Genomic DNA, 23294 nt, shown 5'->3' with positions numbered 1-23294 from the left:
TACCCATCCGTTATGATTGTACCTGCAGCTCAGCTATCTGTTCACTGAGATGCTTAAGCCTCCCCACCGCGGCAAGGTCACATGGTTCAGAGGGGAGGCAATGTAATATATTGTTTAATATATAATAGTTTAATAACAATAATAATAATTTAATGTATTAGTGTGAAAAAACAAGAATGGCATAAATTGGACTTCAATCAATCACTACTGATCTGCATTTAAGGCAGTCACCCAGGTGGCAGATTCCCTATCTGTTGTTTTCCTAGCCTTTTGTTAAATGATTGCAAAGAAATTGGAAATTTATAGATCATCTCCCTTGGAAAGTTATTGCAATCCCTAACTTCTCTTCCTATAAATGAATATTTGCCCCGATTTGTCCTCTTGAATTCCAGCTTTATCTTCATATTGTGATCTTTCCTACGTTTCAAGACATCACTAAAACTTATTCGTCTACTGATGTCATTCCACGCCATCTCTCCATTGACAGCTCGGAACATACCACTTAGTTGAGCAGCTCGTCTCCTTTCTCTCAAGTCTTCCCAGCCCAAACTTAGTAACATTTTTGTGATGCTACCGGTACTCTTTTGTCGGAAATCACCCAGAACAAATTGAGCTGCTTTTCTTTGCATTTTTCCATTTCTTGAATCAAGTAATCCTAGTGAGGGTCCCATACACTGGATCCATACTCTAGTTGGGGTCTTATCAGAGACTTACATGCCCTCTCCTTTACATCCTTACTACAACCCCTAAATACCCTCATAACCATGTGTAGAGATCTGTATCCTTTATTTACAATTATATTTATGTGATTACCCCAATGAAGATCCTTCCTTATATTAACACCAACGTACTTAAAATGATCCCCAGTATCAACAAAGTTCAGCCGTGTTAAGTATTATTAAAAGGCTATATCAGTCAATCATTTAGACCGCTGCCTTTGCAACTTCTCAAAGGCTGCTCCCTGCTTTTGATGAACCATTCATTAGTTGAGTTCTTGAGTTCTTTTCCCACTGACTGACTGAATTATCCATGGATTTATTCAGTACTGCCTGGATCCTGTGCAAGTATCTCACAACTGCCTCATGTTGTTTGGAAATTAATGAACAGCACTGTTCTTAACTGTAACCCATCACTTCAGTGTTAATCAAATGTTGAGTTATAATATTAATTTGTTGGGTCATTGTAGCTCCCTTTACTTTGAACAAAGGAAATTATTTTCGGTGTCACCTTGCCTTATTCCAAACTTGGACCCTAGTTATCAAAGTACATGTACAGTCTCTCATAAACAGAATGAGCACATGGTATTGAAAAAGTTCCTTTCAGGTACATATTTTTCAGGAACAATTGAACCTATAGTTATAATATTTGTGTGGGTATCCACAGGGTTTATTACTTCATGGAAGGTGAATTATATTTTGATAATAATTAAAATTAAGTCTTATAAAGTATTAAATATGAGGAACATACATTACCATGCACGCATCCTGATTATAGTAGATGTTAGCAGAGATCCGTTCCCAATTGTGCATAAGACAAATGTATAAAAAGGTCCTGTTCTCCAAAATGAGAGTCACATCGGCAATTACATCTACATAAAAATTACTATTAGATTTAATTTTCTTTTTGGGACTGTCTCAAGCCTTGCTACCCCGTTTGCACTCCTGCTGATTTCGATGTTGGATCTCGCTATGTATAGACCTCAGGGTAGATTGTTCTGTTGAACTGTGTTAATAGTTTTGAAAGATGGCTACTAGGATGTATAGCTTGAGTGAAGTTTCTTGATGTTTTGAAACTGAACTTACTTAAATGTAAGTATTTGGCAACCCTCTTTCCGTTTTGCTTTTGTGTGCTAGTTTATGCATAATCAAATTATATTAAATAAAACCAGTGTTTTAAAACTGCTAGCTGAAGCAGCAGCATTAACAGCTATGAAAGTATGTTACTTCATACCCTTCTTTCATTGTTTCTGAGTATCTTGTAAACCTGTATCTAATTGATCTTTATATTTTTATACATCATGTTTATTTAGTTGTAGTTAAGTATGTTTTTCTTGGACTTGAATATGTGTATTTCTTGTTATAGATTGCCATCAAGTATGGCTCCTGTACCTTTAGAAGGCCACCAAACTCCGGTCAGCAATAATGTTCCGCAGGAAGCTTCCCGAGGAGGTTCTATTTCTCTCGCTGTGCTTATTGATTTCATTATCCAACGGACGTATCATGAAATAACTGTGCTAGCAGAACTGTAAGTATGGGAATTGGTTTAAAGTTTACAATATAACAAGCTTTAAATTAATTGTCTTTGGAATTGGTAGTTCCCATTATACCCATGTGAAACTGTAAAATTGCTATTGACTTTGTACAGTACTCGGATAAAACTACCCAGAGGTATAGCAAAAAAATATGGGAAGTCCGGTTTGAAATAAAACTTTATTTCCTTCATATAAGAAAATAATTGTTGCTGGCACAAATCTCTACCTTGGTTCTACTGTGGAAATGAACCATCATATTATATCATATTTTGTTGCACCTTGATCATATATGACAAACTTCTAAAGGATACCACAACATGGCACCATAATCAGTACATACATTCGAAGGCCATCCGGAAAGTGGTACCCGTTTGCGCAATAAAGACACAGGAGTAAATATTAACAAATATACACATTTTTATTGGAAAGAGCATACTTTACACTACTTCTCCACATAATCTCCAAGCAAATTTAGACATTTGTCATAACGTGGGACGAGTTTTTGTATTCCAGAGTCATAGTCCTCTGCCGCCAGCCTGTTGAGATACGTAGTCACGGCTCGTTTAAGTTTTTCATCACTGTCAAATCTTTTTCCCGCCAGAAAGTCTTTAAGCTTCGTAAAGGGATGAAAATCTGAATGGGCCAAGTCTGGGCTATACGGGGGATGGTTGAAGGTTTCCCACTTGAATTGCTGCAAAATTTGTTGTGTTATCGCTGCTGCATGAGGACTGGCATTGTCATGAAGGAGAGTGACGCCTGTAGACAATAGACCTCGCCGTCGATTTTGTATTGCCCGCCATAATTTCTTTAGTGTTTCACAATACGCATTAGCATTAATTGTGTCTCCACGGGCCATAAAATCAATGAGCAGTACACCTCGGCGATCCCAGAAAACGGTTGCCATGAGTTTCATGGTGGACAGAACTGTCTTGAATTTTTTTGGTTTTGTTGGTGAATGAGCATGATGCCACTCCATTAACTGTCGTTTACTCTCAGGTGATGCATAACAAACCCATGTTTTGTCCCCAGTAATAATGCGAGTCAGGAAAGAGTCTCCTTCATCGGAATAACGTCCCAGAAACGTCAGTGCTGCAGCCATATGCTTGGTTTTGTGCTCCTATGTAAGCATGCAAGTGACTCACCTTGCACAGATTTTTGAATAATGCAGATGGTCTTTGACAGTTTTATGAACAATTGTTCGAGACACATTAGGAAAATGTTCACAGAGTTCATCAATTGTGACGCGCTGATCGTTCCTCACGCATTCGTCTACTGTGTTCAGCAGTTGGTCTGTAATGACAGATGGTCTCCCTGAATGCTCCTCATCGTGTGTATTCCCCCTCCCCAGGTTGAAGTTGCGACACCAGCGCTGAACAGACGACTCGTCCATCACATTGTCTCCATACACCTCTGTTAATTGGCAATGAATATCACAAGGTCGAACATTTCGCGCATTAAGAAATTTAATCATGGCCCTCACTTCACAACTGGCGGGGTTCTGAATTTGTATAAACATTTTAAACGATCACAGACACAACACAGGCAATGCTAGCATCACGCAACCTCGCACAGAGCAGGCAGACAAGCCACTGACGCGGTCTGACCTTGCCCAGCAGCTACCCGAGTCGTCAGCGCTTTATGCGGCGCTAACGGGTACTACGAGGACGGTTTGAAAAGTTCTCGGAATCACCGCTAGATGTCAGTGCTAGAGCAACAAGGTTCCCGCGCAATAATCACACATCCTTAGCGAGCGAACACGTGGCGCGTCAGTGCTCTAGCTGCAGGAGTGTGGTAGTGACGACTCTTTGTTGTTGTTCCCGCGTAGTGATTTGTGACAATGGAAAAAACTGAGATTCGAGCAGTGATTAAATACTTTGTAAAGAAAGGTATGAAAGCAAAGGAAATTCATGCCGACTTTCAGAACACACTGGGGGACTCTGCTCGTTCATTTTCAACTGTTACCAAGTGGACCAGCAAGTTTAAATTTGGTCGGGAGAGCTTGCGATGATGATCCGCATAGTGGATGTCCAAAAAGTGTTACGACCCCAGAATTTATCGCAAAAGTGCATAAAATGGTCATGGAGGATCGTCGACTGAAAGTGTGGGAGATTGCTGAAGCTGTAGGGATGTCTTCTTAATTAAGGCCACGGCCGCTTCCTTCCCACTCCTAGCCCTTTCGTGTCCTATCGTCGCCGTAAGACCTATCTGTGTCGGTGCGACGTAAAACAACTAGCAAAAAAAATAACGTGTGCTTGAACAGAATTTGTGGAATTGTCTGTTGTGGTGACCTCGTTTATTCGTGATCCTATGAGGTGTAGTGATCGCAAAACCCTCTTCTCATTTTCAGTTATAATTAAGAATGACAATATACGTTCTTATTATGTTATGAATTAGTGCTGACTGTATCCCTTTCGTACGCCACATTAGACATTTCTTTGTCATCCTTGCAAATACGTTCTGAATCCAAAGTCTTCGCACAGTTCATAAACATTCATATAATTACCCATTCTCTGTGTCTTAGGTTGCATTTCCTGTCATGTCGTCACATTATGTTGTTCCACTAGTCAAGTTGAGAGCAACAATTTATTTATTTTTTATCCATATTTTACTTTTTCAATCTTTAAATTATATAACTTGCTCCATTTAATTTAGTTTTTAATTGTCCTGTGACTTAAATGTTTAATATAATTAATGAAAATTACCATATTTAATCAAAATAATGACTTTCATCTTTGTTGTACATTCGACTATATTTCTTTACCATTCATGCATGGAAAAAATGTTATTGAAGTTATTGTAACTCCGTGCATCTCAGATTAATGCGATTGTAATTCTGAACCTGAGAAATTTTAGATAGTGTTTTTAATGTGCCATATCAATGTGCGTTTTAACTTTAGTGAAAACTCACTAGCAAGCAGTGTATCTACTCTAACAAGGGTTTTGCAAACGCTATACAACCTCGCAGGATCACGAATAAATGATTTCACCCCTACAGACTTCTGCAAATTCCTTTCAAGCACACATTAGACATTTTAAGACAGTCTTTAATCTAATGAAGTGTGCACACACTTTTATCCAGACGATTTCGACTTCAAGAAAGCTATATTTAGTACGTTTATAATACACAGACTTTTATGAGATTAAAAATCTGGCTTAATTTCAGTAGATATATTTTTCGTAATGTGTGTTTTGATCTCAATTTCTTCTTATTTAATGTATTGTATAAGCTGAGGATGATTCCAAAGGAATTGAAACTGGTACTTATTTGTTAAATGTGTATAAATTGTACCTATTAAAGTGTTGATTGGTGGGACATCCATTGTTTAATGTCTAGCTCAGCTTGGCAAACAGGAATGCATCTTGCCACAATCTGTTTCATGTGGCACTGTAGATATCATGATGATGAGCTAGCTCACCAGAACTGAACTGGATGAGCTGAGAGAACACAATGCATGCCTGTGTCTCAGTACTCAATCCTGAACATTTTTCAGAAGCTTAATTTTTATATTATTTTGTCATCCTTTTCATATTACATTCAAATTGTTGTTGTAATAATATTCTTTCTTGTTTTGTCCAGGCTTCCTCGCAAGACGGACATGGAACGGAAGATTGAAATTCACAATTTTGCTGCAAGAACACGTCAGCTATTTGTCAGGTTGTTGGCATTAGTGAAGTGGGCAAGCAGTGCTTCAAAAGTAGATAAATCAGCAGTAAGTGATAATGTTGTTGATAATTCCCTTTATAGAGTCAGGTGGTCAACTAGTTGCTTGCTGTTAAAACTGCCATTTATGATGCATGATAGCCGAGTGGTTTAATCACTGGCTTCTCATTAAGATCACCATGGGTCAAATCCTGGCTAATGCACGTGGAATTTTTAAACAGCAAAGTTGCACTCTTGTGGTTTACATTCCATGTAAAACTAGAGTTCATGTGACTATGACCGTGATATTAACAGTCATGTAAAACTACAAGGCGACTTGCTTAAAACACCCATTTGTTTATGATTGTACAAAACAGAATATAAACAATAAAATGTATATTAAAAAATGAATTCAGGAAGATACAAGTTGGCTCGCTTAAAACTGTAATTACTTTATGGCTATACAAAACAGAAAATACAATTATTTGTATATTTAAAAATGAGATTGTGTCCAATGATTCAGGGATCCATTTCTATTAATAGGCCCTACCTCACTTGCACTGTTACTGATCAAATGTAACAACGGAAATATCAAATCTACTGTTTTTACAAAAAATGAAACATTAAATAAAGTGAATGATATTAATTAATGTACCACTATGATAATTATTGCTCTATTATGATTTTTATGAGTAAATGGAGACACATTCCGTATTAACGTTCTCACTTTCACAGAGTAAATGTTTACTCAATCCTCGTGTTAAATATATTTCATTTATGATGATGACATTTCTAAATTATTATCCATACATGTTTCAACTCGTGTGAGTCATCTTCAGTGGATATTTAAATTAAAAAGTATGTTATTTTTAAAAAACCAAGTCTGGTAAAATAATATACAAATTTCCTAAAATTAATCTTATTGTAAGCTCCTTGTGACATATTGGTGTTACTAAAGACATTCTTATAAAACATAGACAGATGTCCTTCTATTAAAATGATATCTTGTTACGTATTATTAATGTATCTTAAAATATCTTTGGGCTGTTGGTTGTAATTGGTTTTTGGAGGTAAGATTATTATAACTTAGTTGCTATTTTGTGCTGTTGAAATTACAGTGTGCCATCAAATTGAACCGTACAATCTGTAATGGAGATGATATTGCTGGGGTATAAACCGGTAGAAATGAAAGCAAACTCATGCAAAAATATGGAAAAACATATTTAAAAAAACTATCTCAGGACTTACACATATATGTTACCCATTTGGGATCTGTTGGTTGAGGAGAGTTATTCTTAACTTAATTGTCGTGTTGTGAGTGGCAAGGTTTTGTTAGTGGTGGTGGTGAGTGATGTTGAGGGGAGGAGGGTGGGTATGTTGGGGAAGTTGGAGGGAGGTATAGGTGGGAGGAGGAATGTATGTGGAAGGGGGTGTTGGCTTTGTATGCTGGGGGCGAGACATGAGAATTTGTTTACACATAATCTGAATAAAGGTCCCTAATAATATATTCTTTTTTCAATGATTTTGTTTAAATTGCATGAGGGATTCTTTTGATCAATATTGATGTAATTATGTTCTAGAATATTGAGTAATTGGTCCTTTTGTTCAAGACATATAATCTTTGATCCTGATCTATTGTAATGTAATTATGATTGACGCATTCATAATGAGCACTCGTGGTTAAGAAATGGTTACGTATTTTAGCATTGTGGTGTTCTGTGTATCTATATATATAAAATAAGAGTTTGGTCTGTACATTGCTCAGAATTTAAAAAGGATGGTATTTCTGTATCAGTCGTGTCCACAGTAACAAGGTAACGCACTTTTTAATTTTCCATAATGTCTGTCTGTATGTATGTACACGCATCACGAGAAAACGGCTGAAGAGAATTTAATGAAAATTGGTATGCAAAGTCGGGGAATAAGTCGCTACAATCTAGGCCATAAATAATTTTATTCACGCTGAGTGAAATGGTAGTATAGGGGAAGGCCTCAAATTTAATTCTCAAATTTTTATGTTATTATTGGTCGTATCTTAATGAAAATCGGTATGCGAATTCAGGGTAATAAGTCTGTATAACCTAGACCATAAATAATTGTATTCATGCTGAGTAAAATGGTAGTTTATGGGAATGCCTATAATTTAACTCTCAAATATTTATCTTATTACTGGTTGTATCTTAATGAAAATCGGTAGGGAAAGTCGGGAAATAAGTCGCTACAATCTGGACTAAAAGTAATTGTATTCGCGCTGAGACAAATGGTAGTTTAGGAAAACGCCTAAAATTTAATTCTCAAATATTTATGTTATTAGTGGTCCTATGTTAATGAAAATCGGTATGCAAAGCCATGGATTAAGTCGCTATAATCTAGGCCATAAATAATTTTATTCACGCTGAGTGAAATGGTAGTTTATGGGAAGGCCTAAAATTTAATACTCAAATATTTGTGTGATTAGTGGTCGTATCGATAAATACTACATAACTAAAGTTATATAGCATTAAATTTCCAATCATTTATGTTTTATACATTGTCAGCGTATCGACTAAAATCACAGAGTTATTTATGACTTTGGATTTTTTTTACTAAGTCCGTATCACCACTGAGTTAATAAACTTAACCATGATAGGTTAATATTGTGTTTGGTCCGTATTGACTAGTCTGAATGTATAATGTAACTATTTAAAATAGTTTATTTGAATCTGCCTTGATCAATACTCTCATTAAATGCAAAAAAAACCTATTTATTAAATCAAACATGTTTCGGGAAATCTCAACCATTCCCTTCCTCAGTGGTCAGATCAAAGAACAAAACATTATCGCACAATCTTTTGTTTTACAATTTAAAGAAGCATTGTCCTAATACACCATATCAAAGAGTAAAAAGAAATATTATAAAAATGATCAATACATAAAATTTTGGTTGAACTGAATGAAAATACTATATAAATTAAGGATCTTCAAGTTTTTCTTCTTTTCTTCTTTTTGCTCCTTAAATGATCATATGCTAGTCTGTACAGTGGGTTTTCTTCTGCACTTCTCTCATTTAAATTTGATTCAAAATTATTTTTTTGTGTAAGGTAAATTTCTAAATGTTCCAAAACAATAATTAATTTTCCCTTTTTGGCCGAATGTAATAATTTCATGTCATTGGAAATGTCTGTAAATTTATGATTCATTTCAATCATATGTTCTCCCATTGCCGAATATCTTTTATGTTTAACCGTATTAACATGTTCATAAAAGATATTCAGCAATGGGAGAACATATGATTGAAATGAATCATAAATTTACAGACATTTCCAATGACATGAAATTATTACATTTGGCCAAAAAGGGAAAATTAATTAGTTTTGGAAAATTTAGAAATTTACCTTACACAAAAAAATAATTTTGAATCAAATTTAAATGAAGTGCAGAAGAAAACCCACTGTACAGACTAGCATATGATCATTTAAGGAGCAAAAAGAAGAAAAGAAGAAAAACTTGAAGATCCTTAATTTATATAGTATTCTCATTCAGTTCAACCAAAATTTTATGTATTGATCATTTTTATAATATTTCTTTTTACTCTTTGATATGGTGTATTAGGTCAATACTTCTTTAAATTGTAAAACGAAAGATTGTGTGATAATGTTTTGTTCTTTGATCTGACCACTGAGGAAGGGAATGGTTGAGATTTCCCGAAACATGTTTGGTTTAATAAATAGTTTTTTTCTTTCATTTAATGAGAGTATTGATCAAGGCGGATTCAAATAAACTATTTTAAATAGTTACATTATACATTCACCGCTGAGTCACGAGAAAATGGGTAAGCAGAATTGAATGAAAATCAGTATGTAAAGTCGAAGAATAAGGAACTACAGTCTACACTATAAATCATTTTATAAGTTGCCCTAATATCACAGAGTCGAAGGAAAACTAAATGTGAAGACCTACAGTATAGAAAGCTCATAAAACTGATCAACAATAACATTACATTCGCCATTGTTTGTTGTGATGTGCTTTGTGTCTTATGTTGCCATTCATCTATGATAGATAGGATTACTGCTGCGTACCAAGTATTTTTAAAAATTTGCTTAATGTTGCACCGACACAGATAGGTCTTATGGGGACGATGGTATAGGAAAGGGCTAGGAGTGTGAAGGATGCGGCCTTGGCCTTAATTAAGGTACATAAGAGCATTTACCTGGTGTGTAAATGGGAAACCACGGAATATCATCTTCAAGGCTGCCGACAGTGTGGTTCGAATTCACTGTCTCCCGGATGCCAACTCACAGCTGCGCGCCTCTGACTACACGGCCAACTCGCCCGGGCGTACCAAGTGTAACAGCCTGCCTGAATATTGGCGGGAAGTAGCTGGGGAGTTAGATAACTTTCTTCTTTAGTGTGCCATTACTCTGATTCATACATTTTCTGATACTACTGGTACGTAACATACTGGTTCATCCTGGTCATTCCAGCTTTGAAACTCTGGACTGTTACATCGTCACCGTGGTACTGTTCGTTTAAAGTGAGAAAATGTGAGGTTTTTCATTTGATCAAGTAGACAATTTTATATGATAACATTGCTTTTAATCGTTACATTCTGACGTTTTTGTAATTATCTATGTTGACTTCAGTTAGGAAGACCACAAAGTCAGAATTTTTTAGTATCCCGTAGCGAAGCATGGGTACATCAGCTAGTCTTGTAATAAAATGATGACGTGTTTGTCCGATATAAACTGTAAGACTTGAATGAATTCATCAGTAGGGGAATTGTAGAAGTCAGGTGGTCTAATGTGTTAAGGGGAAGGAGATTGCAGGCTAAGGGCTCTATTCAGGATCAGAATACAGGACAGGTGTCGGTGAGAAATTGGTACTAGTCACTGCAGGTAGAACAACCAAGGGAAGATGAGGAACAGGGAACTGTTGTTGAGAAGTGTGGAAGTAGGAGGAAGGGAAAAGGTAGGAAAAGGAAATGTGGAGTAGTGGATAGGAAAAGACAGGTGGAACAGGGTCATGGGATGGAGGAAAGGGAGGAGGAAGTAGCTCCTGCAGCTTCCAGAAAGATAGGGCTGATCAGGAGTGGAGGGGATCAAATGAGGTGGATAGGATTGAGGCTCTGGTCATGGAAGATTCCATTGTTAGACATGTGGGGAAAGTGTGTGGAGGAAAGGGAACCAGGGTAGAGTGTTATACTGGAATTAGATTGAAGCACATGTTGAGGAAAGTAGAAAAGAATGAGGAAGGAAAGGAGAAGGTGGTAGTGTTTCATGTTGGTACTAACAACGTAAGACAAGCAGGTAAAAGTACCAACATACTTGGGGATGTATGGATCTGGTAAATGCAGCATGGGTGAAGTTTTAAGGTAGTGGAGATTGTTATCAGTGGAATACCGTGTAGGAGGGATACTGATTGGAAGGTGGATTTAAATGAGACTATGAGTGGGTATGTGGGAAACTGGGAGTGATATTTCTAGATGTTAATGGGTGGGTAGGAGATAGGGATTTGCATTTATATGGCCTTCACTTAAACCGCAGTGGTACATATAAGTTAAGGAATTTGTTTAGAAGCTTCATAGGGAGGTACATTCAGGGAAACGGGGTGGCCTAGGGAGCGCCGATAAGGGTACAGGAAACTGGAAGTCACGTAGGGATGACATAAAAATGTTAGTGTTCAACTGTAGAAGTATTGTAAAGAAAGGAATAGAATGAAGTAATTCAGTGGATATACAGTATACTTACCAGATATTGTAATAGGAGATGAATCATGGCTGAGAAATTATATAATGATTTTACCTTTTTCTCCTTCACACTTTCATCCATAACTAATTGTTATTAATAATAATTGTACAGTACATGTTTACATCTATTTATTATTTATTATTGTAATGGATGTAGTAATGAAATCTATTAAAAGGAAAGTACACGGAGATATCAAATCCTTCACATTTGCAGATGATGTTGCGATCTGGAGTGACTCAGAAGAGGAATTGGGAGAGAGAATACAAAGCTGGAATGAGGAGTTTAAGAAATATGGTTCAAACATCAGCAAGACCAAGACGGTGGTGATGAAAGTGTATGGGGAAGGAGCAGAACCAATAGTCCTGTTAAATGAAGCTCAACTGGACAGCGTTCCAGTTTTCAAATACTTGGGTAGCGTTATATCAAATGACAACCTAGCAAAACATGAGGTGAACAATCGAATCAATAAGGCAACACAATTTTACCACCAGGTAAAACACCTCCTGTGGGATAAGCAAATACCCATGAAAACAAAAATGACATTGTACAAGTCCTATTATACACCAATTCTTACATACAGTCTTGAAACCACAACATTGACCAGTAGAGATAATTCCAAACTTCAGGCAGCTGAAATGAAATTCCTACGCACTATGATCCAGAAAACCAGGAAAGACAAGATTAGGAATGAGAAAATTAGAGAAGAAGTAGGAATATATGGTTCTCTCCTCAATAAGATTCAGATATCAAGACTGAAGTGGTTTGGTCACATGAAGAGGATGCCAGTAAACAGAACTGCAAGGAAGGAATTTGACAGAAAGGTAGAAGGAAGACGACCCGTGGGAAGGCCACAAAGTTAAGAGCGATGTACTGCTGAGAGGTCATGATTGGGACAAGTTGGTGGAGGAAGAATGGTACAAGGACAGGATGAGATGGAGGAGGCTCATATACCACACCCGGGAAACTGGAGATGGTTTAGGATGATGATGATGGTGATTATTAGAAAGGAAAAAACGCAGGAAAACCAACAAAGTTAATCACAACCTAAAATCTAAGTTCAAAATGTATTCTACTAATGCAGAAGTCCTTGAATTCTCCTCCATATGTTCTTACAGGAAAATCTTGACCGACTTGCATCGCTATTTGTCTATTGGCTGCATGGTTGCACTTCGGAGAAGGTAACTTGTTCCACTTAAACGGAGTGTCCGCATAATCTCCAGAGTTGGTTTTGATCTGGTTTAGTTTTGACCATGTCCTGCGAGGTAGGTCAAATCCAGAAACTTTAGAGGCGACTTGAAACTCCTGAGGAGCAAAATTCTTCCAATCTGGGGACCAGCATCGCACCATATCAAAGTTCTCACTGATTAGTTTCGCAGCTGTCTTGATCGAAGTCTCGTTAGACAAGCGTCACATATGTCAGGATGTATAATAAGATGCTGATTTTGGAGTACCTTGTGCTACTCTTTGACCAGAACATTACACCTGTAAAGATGAGATGGAGGGATGTAGCTCAGAGCTGGAAGTCATTGCACGGGGTTGCACTTATTGGTATCGGAGATCAGTTGCATTGTTTTGTAGATTTCCGTATCAGTCTTCGTGGCGTGAGGGCTGTGTAACCACATGGGGGCACAATAAAAGGTATCCGGGTTAAAGGTATAATAATATAAAATTTTATAACTTGAGAAATAATGGAGATATTTATTGGCAGTATGTTTCTACAACTAGGGTAATTCAAAATGTTTTCTGTGTTTGCTTGCGGTGGCAGTGGTACCACATGTGCATGCGCATAACTGCATTGTTCATGATAAGCGTGCCAGTAACCATGTGGACTCCACAGCAGAAGGTGTTCTATGTGCTTTCGTTCGCGGAGGTGAAATCCGTTACACTAGTACAACGTAGATTTTGGTATGAGTATGGACTCGTAATCTATGATTGTAATCTGTTTCTAATTGTGAGTATGGATTGTTACCAGCTGATGATGTTCCCACTTACGTAACAATCATGAAATGGGACAGGCACCTTCGAGAATCTGGGACCTTGCTGTCGATGTCGGGCCGCCACGCCAAGCACGCTGTTTCAGAGGCTACTGTTGATTTAATCCATGAGTCCTTCAAGCGGAGCGCTCTTAAGTCAATTCGACAAGCAAGTAGGCAGTTTCAGTTACCTCGTTAGACAGTACACAATGTCGTCCAAAAAAGGTGTGCCTACGGGCGTACCAACTGCAGCTTCGTCAGAACATCAAACCTCAGGACAGGCCGCTATGGAAGGCATTCGCGGAGACTATTCTGGCAAAAATTGATGGAAATGAGCCATTCCTTGATTCAGTCTGTTTCTCGGACGAAGCTGCATTCCATATTTCTGGCACGGTACACAAGCACAATTGTCACATATGGGGATCTGAATCCCCCCACATAGTGATAGAGTTGAAACTGGGCTCTCCGAGAGTGAACGTGTGGTGTGGATTGTAGGACAAGGTTATTGGCCCCATTCTTCTTCGCGGAGCCAACTGTTAATGGAACACGTTACTTAGACATGTTGGAGCAGTATGTTGTGCCACAACTTTCTCGTGACCTGATCTTTCACTAAGATGGTGCACCATGCCATTATGTGGAAGTTGTGAGGGATTTCTTTAATTGTGAGTTCCCAGATCGCTGGATTGGGAGAGGTAGTCCATCAGTTGCTTGGCCCCCTAGAAGCCCCGAAATTACGCCACTTGATTTTTTCCTGTGGGGGTTTGTCAAAAATCAAGTGTACCAAACACCAGTTCATGATCTACCAGATCTGAATCATCGCATTCATGCAGCTATCACAAATGTTACATCTACAATGCTATAAAACACTTGGAGAGAAGTGGAATATCGATTACATGTCTGTCGCATCAATAATGGTGCACATATCGAGGGTTTGATTTACCCTACTTGTAGAAACAAACCGCAAATAAATGTCTCCACTACTTCTCAAGTTATTAAATTTTATATTATGTTACCTTTAACCTGCACACCTTGTATTGATCTGCAGATAGAACAATACCCATAGCTGAAGCGCAAAGAGTTGAAGCATTAGAGCCCCAAGTTGTTCCGCATAGTTTCTGGATGACATGATCTTAGCTTTGCTGTAGTGTTCAGCAAATGTTAATGAACATTCTGTTCAAAGTATCACCCAGGTTCTTGGGATATTGATTGTGTGGAAAGAGGACATTATCAAAATACACTCTGAGATCCCTGTTCACAATGCGGTTGTTCACATGGGAAGAAAAAAAAAAAAAAAAAAAAAAAAAAAAAAAATCAGAATTGGTCAAGCTTGGTTGGAGTCTCCATTTGCAGGAATGGGTGTCTAGAACACTCAGATATCTTGTGAGTAGTGTGGACTCAGTTGTTGCTGTGTTTGAGCTCCTTGTGGCTATTGCCTAATTATCTGAATATCCAAACTTCCTTGATTTGTCCTAGGCATTTCAGCTATATTCCATCTGAAAAGGAGTGGAGCTAGGACAGAACCTTGTGGTGGTCTGTCACCTAGTTTTCTTTGTGCACTAACTCTACTACACTTGACAACTCTAAACAGTTTGTTACTCAGCATGTTATTGACTAGACTGACAACAGTCTTGCAGTGAATTACTCCGAGTATCTTGTAAATTAGACCTCTCCATACAGTGTCGTAGACGGCCTTCACGCCTTCGCTACCAGCTGCCTGAGCAGCTTGCCACTGCTGTGGCCCAGCCATTTTTAAAAAGCTGCCTATTTGCTAAGTTCTACATTGGTGCATATTAAAGAAATCATTATTGAAAAAATATTTACAAAAGCGATAACATCATTATCCTCACTGTTTTTATTCACACCTGTATGTACGTCAAATATTGGAGATGTTGGATGACTGAAAGGAAACCCGGTCATTATTCCTGCCCAGATTACTATTCACCCTTCCAGTGCTTTAACTGCACCGGTGATCACACTCACTTTCACTATCTGAAGCTATCAGATCATCACCTGTCATTATTGTGCGAAATATCACACATTTTTTTCCTTCCAGAAGCACTCTCATTAGTACAAAATTTACTCGTTTGAAGCTTTGTCTACTACATAAACACCGTCAATTGCAATTTGAATCAGTTTGGGAAGCGCCAAAATTGGCATGTATACAATAAGTAGTAAAAGAACACAAAGGGAGGATTGTACACTCGAGTCATCTACCAGAAGAGAAAGAAACCTCTAGGTGGAACTCTTCTTGTCTCCGAAAACACAAACATATCGGAGTGCGCTACACTGAACGAGCGCTAAATTACTTCAGTCCTCTACAGGCCATAGAAGACGGTTGTGCTTAAACGACCATACTCCTCTACGGGAGCGAAAGTGTTAAGATCAATGAATGGCACAGACGTCTTCAAGCACTGTTGGAATCCTGCTTCAATAAACATCGTCAGTGACAACATCTTGTCTGTACAGCTGTGGTGAGGCTGAAATCCTGCTTGTATGTGGATATTTCTGCTAGTAGTTTTGGAGCAATTCTGTTCAGGGGCCTATTCCACAAAAGGATTTTCTACAGTTTTACTTTACTACTCCCTACATACAAATTACCAGTGAGTTGGGATGGGTGTGTTCCACGAAAGTACTAGTACAAGTAACTTACTAGTGAATTGAGAAGTATTCTCTACCAATGAAAGGACAATAATATATAAATGTACTAGTGCTATTTAAATATACTCATTTCAGATACATTTGGATAAATTGTGGTCTAGCAGTAGTGATAGTGATGGTGATGAAAATTATAACTACCGTCTGTATAGGGAAAGAATAAACTTCCAGTTTAACACTGTATTTGAATACAATGAGAGTTTTAGGTTAAGCACAATACAAGTGGAAGAACATTTAGGTTAAAACATCCTACGAACAGAAATAAATCTCTCTCTGCTAAACAACAGTTACTAACAACACTGCATTGGCTAGGAAGTGGTGGTCAGTACCATGGCATTGCAGATATGCATGGGATGTCAAAATCTTCGGTCTGTAGGACATTCTGTGGTAGCTGCAATAAGTGATATAAAATTTCTTCAAATTTTTTGTTGGCCTGAAAATACTGAACAAACATGTTCCAAGAAGGATGTTCCTGGAATCATTAATGAGCAGAATATCTCTTACATAGTCGAAATTTTCCCCTCAAAAGCTCCATGAGCTTTTCCCAAGTCAAATATTTCCATCCAACCATTTATTTTGACTTGTTTTTTCAGATTCTCGCAGAATGCACCGGAAATAATATGTTTCCTTCCTTCCATTTCCTTCAAAATGAATAACCTTGGTTCTCCTGACACCATTTTAACAATTCATGCAGAGTTTGCAATTTCGTAACAATTAAGTTTGGCGGCCGAATATCGTTATTAGCGGCATCTGATTCCTAATGACAGACCTAGGTATCTCAGACTATCATGGAACATATGCGAGGATTGCGGAAGAACAGAGTAATTTCCTATCATCAAAGAAATAAACTGAAAAATAACATTGTAGCATTAAGAAATTCATAACCGAGCTCGATAGCTGCAGTCGCTGAAGTGCGGGCAGTATCCAGTATTCGGGAGATAGTAGGTTCGAGCCCCACTGTCGGCAGCCCTGAAAATGGTTTTCTGTGGTTTCCCATTTTCACACCAGGCAAATGCTGGGGCTGTACCTTAATTAAGGCCACAGCCGCTTCCTTCCCACTCCTAGCCCTTTCCTGTCCCATCGTCGCCATAAGACCTGTCTGTGTCGGTGCGACGTAAAGCAAGTAGCAAAAAAAAAAAAAAAAAAAAGAAATTCATAGAAATATTAGTCTTTGAATCTTTGCTGCATAACTTACCTTAAATACGATATTACGATAAATGTGGCAAGCATAACCTAATTCAACGAATGGTATGCGAAGATAAACAGCTGATTCATGCTATGACGAAGTATGTTTATTGATATGTCGTCACTTGTAAAACTTGTAACAATTCACTAGTAATATACAAGAGAACAGAAATGTACAACTCCATACATTACAAGAACACACACTAGTAACTTGTAATGTACAACACCATACTTTTGTGGGATAGGCCCCAGTAGAAGTTGTTCTAATTAGTAACATATGCTCAATAGGGCGATTGGTCTGTAACTCTCTGGTTTACTATTGCTTTTCCTAGGCTTCAGAATAAGAATGATTTTTGTTTGCTTCAATAAGGAAGGAATCTTACCAGTCTGTAAAATGTTAGTAGCAAACTTACACAACCTTTAATGTGCATTTTTACAATAGTAGATAAGAAATACCGGATGTAGCCCACCAAACCCTGGAGCTTTACCAGCTTTCATGTCCTTCAGGGCTGCTTCACTCTCATCAGCAGAAAAGGGATGAGAATAATCTGAGCTTGGTTGGCTGTGTTCTTTCAGATATTTCAGTTCCCTCTGGACTTGTCGAAGATGCTTCACATCTATTATTACTTTCAATATAGAAGCTGTATGTGTGGTAACCTTGTTTGGAGTTATTGTGGGTATCTCTCAAACTGTTGTTTTACCATTACCCAATTTCCTCAGTAGTGACCAAGATTGTCTACTTGATGTCTTGAAGTCAATAGATTCCATGTTCTCTAACCATTTTTGTCTTCAAGAGCTATCCAAGCCTTGCATAACTGTAGTGAGAACAAACTACCCTGTTGTAGTCCAGTTTCATTCCGCCGGGCTGAGTGGGTCATGATGTCATGTTCCAAGATGCTCGAACTCTTACCCACACTAGACACTACAGGTCCAGCATTATACGGGAAGCAATGGAAATATGTAGAAATCGTAACAATTTCAACAGGGACACCGGCTATCAATTAAGTAATACCTGGTTGCCAGCCATTAAGAATTTACGTAGGTAGTTCCCTTCCCTGTCCTTTCACTATTGTTATTTCATCTCGGTTTTTTCCAAATTCGTATGTTCCTCGGCGCCAAATGTCTCATTCCAGGCTTGTGTCTATATCATACACCTGTCAAGTTCATATGTTATGTACACACGTTGTGGAAACCGCTTAGTCGATGCCAGTCCTGGGAGCCATCTGGTGGCGACTGAACGTACCATTTTCCACTTCTATTATAACGTCTACATTTTAAAGAGTCATTGTTTAGGAAGCCTTTCTCATGGACAGTCGAGATTTCTTCTGAGGACGCAGGGCACAGTTCCCTGCGAAACATAAAGAATTTCACCCTACTTTCTTGACACGGCATAAGCCCAAAAACCTATACAGCATCATGTCTATAATACAAAAATATTGCATAGTATAGTATTGAATAAGGTGGACCATATGGCATTAATTTAATAATCATTATTGTGATCACAATTCAATACGGATCAAAACCATCAAGTTTATATCCTATGATATGGAACACATTACCACTGTACATGTGTAAATCAACTAGTGTATGATTGTGAGGAAAAATTATAGAAAAATTGATTATTTTTTAAAACCAGTGTAAAGCACTATTACTCTGCCTGTATGCCAGTACTGTACTTTAATTATTGTAGTATGTGTGTTTGCTTTCTTATACAGTGGTTTGAGCGGTAATGTAATAATGCAGTGTCATAAGAAATTTTTTTACGTTTTCTCAATTCTACATTATTTTAACACGTATAACTGAGGTTCATCTGTTTATATTTCTTTAGTAATATTTCTACTTCCATCTCTAATTTTATTTCATACCAGTCACACTTATTTTCAGTTTTTGAGCACATGGCCAAAGCCAATACAGGCTCATTTCTTCGGTTATTAATCCCCCTAGCTTTTTGAGACAAAAAAATGGGAAAAAAGTTTACATATAAGACGCCTCAATGTAATTCAAAGAAGAATAACGATTCCGCTTCGAAGCGGATACCTGCTGTACTGCAGCTCCAATGACATCACACAAATTTGTGAATAGTTTTGTCTATCCTATGTGCACAATGAAAACATGCATCAAAGTCATGCGGTTCGTTTGTGTTTCATAGTTAAGAAATATCTGCCTTCATAGTGTACTGCAGCTCCAATGATGTCGGATATATAGTTGAACAGTTTCATATGTACAATCCGCGCACTGCAAGCATGCATCAGTCTTGCTATACATCTGTGTTTTGTTAAGAATGTCCACCAGCGTAACAGCACAATTAGCTGCCGTTCTCTGGGGCTCGAGTTCGATTCCCGGTACTGTCAAAGATTTAGAATGTTAGGAAGGTTGATATGCGGTAAAATGGTACCTGTATTTCACCTCCATTGCTGGCATGCCTAAAAAGAACTGCACCATCTCGGGATAAGGACACAAGTTTACTTTAGTTAAGAAATATACATGGTTGTTGCTATTAATATAGCAGTGAATATGTTGGAACATGATCCGCCTAGTCAATACTATTTATTGACTAGTGACTAGGCGGACCATCTTCCAACATATTCACTGTTACTCAATACGGATCCAATCCCGACCTTCATGGTCAAGATTATTAATAATTAATATAGCAGGCGATGTTATTGACAAAGTGGTAATTTTCATAGGTGCCAAACAAAATATACTATGCATTAATAAAAAATGGAGACAACGAATATACAAAATTAAACATTATGATAATGAAACTTATTACCTCCATAAATGCGGTGAAATTTCCTGTTATTTATTTATATTCTTTTCCCCTTGGAACTGTGGCTCTTGATAGCATACCTAACCTAAACAATGCGGTCTCTCTTATCTCAGTTACAAATGTTTAGGTAAATCCTGGTGTGATAAATGTAGAGAACAAGCATGAAATACACTTAGAAATAAAGGTCTGGCTTTCAGCAGCTGCAGTTATCCAGAGAATGTTCCCAGTCACTATATATTACATTCGGAAGTACAACTTGTAACATATGCTGGTGATCAGCTGGTGCGTTGGCATGCTTCTACAGCATGGCTTTATTTGGAATGGGTGGCTTCTACATCACATGCACCAACCGGGAATAACAGACACTATCTCCAGAAATCACTTGCGAATAAATTATCACTGTTTGTGTTGTATAATCGGGAATAAACTATTTTTAAAAGTTGTAAAAAGACGAGATATTGAATGTTCTCAATGGCAGTGAAAATAATGTCATTTGGGATGACTACAATGCTGGTAACAGAGAATTTGGCAGAACATAACGACTATAATTCAGATGAAAACAGTGATTTACTGTGTGATAGGCCTACTGCTCAGTTGACAGATACAAATGACTGGCCATTAAATTCTTTTGTATTAGGTCTGATATTGCATAATAGTATAAATAAAACTGTATGTGCAATCCTTATCCCTTTTTTCTTTGTGGTCGAGCATGAAGTAAGGTGAATCTTCGTAGCGAGATTTAACGACTGGATGCTCCTTACTTTTTGCAACTAGAAAAGCGGGAAAGTAAGAGGGTCTAATACACGAGGAAATACAGTAATTATATAACGGAAATAACTGTTGGCAGGTACCTACCTTTAATGAATTATTTGCAGTCATGTCTTCCAAGATGTGTGGCAGTTGATTTGTCAGTTGAATTGTGCCATTCATAGGGTGCAAAAGGAATTTGGAACTTGTCTCTTGATGTAGCATTGACTGTAAGTTCATTATGGCTGTAACTTTCTGCTTGCCAATACATTAGTTTTTCTAGGAAACACCACATAGTGAAAGATTCTCTGGGTGGGGGTTGCTATCATACTGTAAGGTGGGTGCTATCAAGCTGTAATTAAATTACTGGAGCTCAGTTACCCTACTGTACTAAGGGTTACAACTGATACAATAATAAAGATACTAGTGATGGTACTGATCTGTAGAGAGACTGTACAGTCATATTTAAAGTTCCACCTGAGTAGACAACCAATTTTACCTCTCTCTCTCTCTCTTTTCTTAAGCAGAGTATATCAAAGGACAAGCAGGGAGGTGCAGGGCCCAGGATGCAGAAGTGTGGATAGGAACGAAAGGTAGTAACTTGGTCAAAATAAGGAATGCGGAGACATCTGAATCTCAATAGAAATATTTACAATCAGGGAAACTTCTGGAGAAAGAAAAGACAAGGACTTGAAATAATTATTCATGCAATTTTCCATGAACAACACCCATGTAATAATCTCTGCTTAAATAGTAAATTTCCCCCCCACTTTTTTCTTTGATTTAGAACATAACAGTCGACATAAGAAGAAAGGTGAGGAAACATAAATATAAACGATGAGTAATGCTGTTGGTAAGACATAAAGCTAGAAACGATTATTGGGCTCATTACAAAGATGGTTAGTGTTGTGTGTCCTTCGCAATCTCAGCTCTGCGCCTGATAGCTCTGCAACACGCCACAGCCCGGATCTTTCCAGACTCTATGAGGTACTGCAGTGCGCTTGCTTGTGACGTCAGCCAGCGCTATAAAAGGAAGCTTCATTCCGCTCCTTAGGAGGACTCCTCAGTGTCTAACGCCAGATTACACTGCAACTCGAGCACGGAGGCTATCCCTCTTAAACATGTGTATCGACCAGGGGGACTGAAATTCTGGTTGTCAGGTCTCACCTCTAGACACTGCCTCACCTCCCGCTTCCTGTAGCCACGTCGAGACCCGATGTCAGTATTCTACTCATCCCACAGTCCTCACTTAGGCTCCGACATTAACATTAGTATTCTACTAATTGTGAACATTTATGTCAGCTCCTGACAAGCCTACGGCAACTACTAGCATTCTGTTAGTACGAACTTTCATTGCAAGTTACACTTGTAATTCTTCAAGGCAGATAGTTTTCGACTATCTTGAACTCTCTCTTATGTGACAGACTATCTCCGCAAGATAAGATGCGTATGTATATAGACTCTCATGTATATAAAGTGTATATTTCCACAGACCCTCAGTCTACAGTAATACCATCATTAATTGCTTACAAGTTCATCCAGCTTCAAGAAAATTTAGTTGCATTTATGTACATATTGTGTAAAAACTTAATGTAACAATAAATTTATGTTGTGTTTTCTGTATACGATTCCTTGTATACAACAGTTAGTTCCAAGGAAAGGACTGTTTCAGAAACAAGTCCCATAAAATCAGAGCAAGACCATTTTTCACGACCAGCATTTGAACTATTAAACAAATTTTGAACATATATACTCGCTTATAAATGCTAAGAATAAAACGTGAAACCCAAAGGGAAAGGGTTACTGTACAAAACCCTCATAATAATAAAGTGCAAGGGGTAGATGCACAACAAGAATGAATAAATAGAATGTTGATGAACAAAGATCAATTAGTGTGACATCGCAGAGTAGTCTATAAAAAACTGTAAAGGTACGTTAATTACCAAGAAATTCCCTAGCGAGTTGACATACTCAAGCTTTACACAAAAGGAAAGATTATACAATATTTCTGAAACCGCCTTATTTATCGCTCATAGGTCCTCTCACTAGAAAATGAAGTAGGAGAACTGAAGGTCCAGCTTAGTTTTTGCTCAGAAACAAATCAAGTTAATACTGAAGGTGAATAATAATTACGAAACAATTTACAATTATACGAGGGGCGTACTATATTGTTTTACACTTTATTTTTTGTACGTCCGGGTATGGTTCACATTTCACTTTTGAAGGTAGTGACGTGTAACTAGTGTCTTGTTCCACCGTTTGGTAGCAGCACACCCACAGGGTCAATGAATGCACTTGTCATAGCCATTTCGTAACAACACTGTCGGCGTAAGAGCAGACAATATGA

General features: G+C 37.8%; 1 protein-coding gene across 1 annotated transcript in view; it reads left to right on the top strand.

The window, feature by feature from the left end:
• The window catches only part of MED14 (mediator complex subunit 14), a 286657-nt gene that overhangs the window by 5682 nt on the left and 257681 nt on the right, over positions 1-23294 (top strand). Inside the window, exons 2-3 of the mRNA XM_068225329.1 lie at positions 2083-2244; positions 5829-5961. Of these exons, the coding sequence (XP_068081430.1) occupies positions 2096-2244; positions 5829-5961 (282 nt within the window). The 5' untranslated portion in view covers positions 2083-2095. The remainder of the gene's footprint in view (positions 1-2082; positions 2245-5828; positions 5962-23294) is intronic.

This window comes from Anabrus simplex, chromosome 1 (assembly GCF_040414725.1).
Source record: "Anabrus simplex isolate iqAnaSimp1 chromosome 1, ASM4041472v1, whole genome shotgun sequence".
NCBI lineage: Eukaryota > Metazoa > Arthropoda > Insecta > Orthoptera > Tettigoniidae > Anabrus > Anabrus simplex.
The sequence above is the reverse complement of the archived record's forward strand: the minus strand, read 5'-3'. Positions and strand labels throughout refer to the sequence as shown.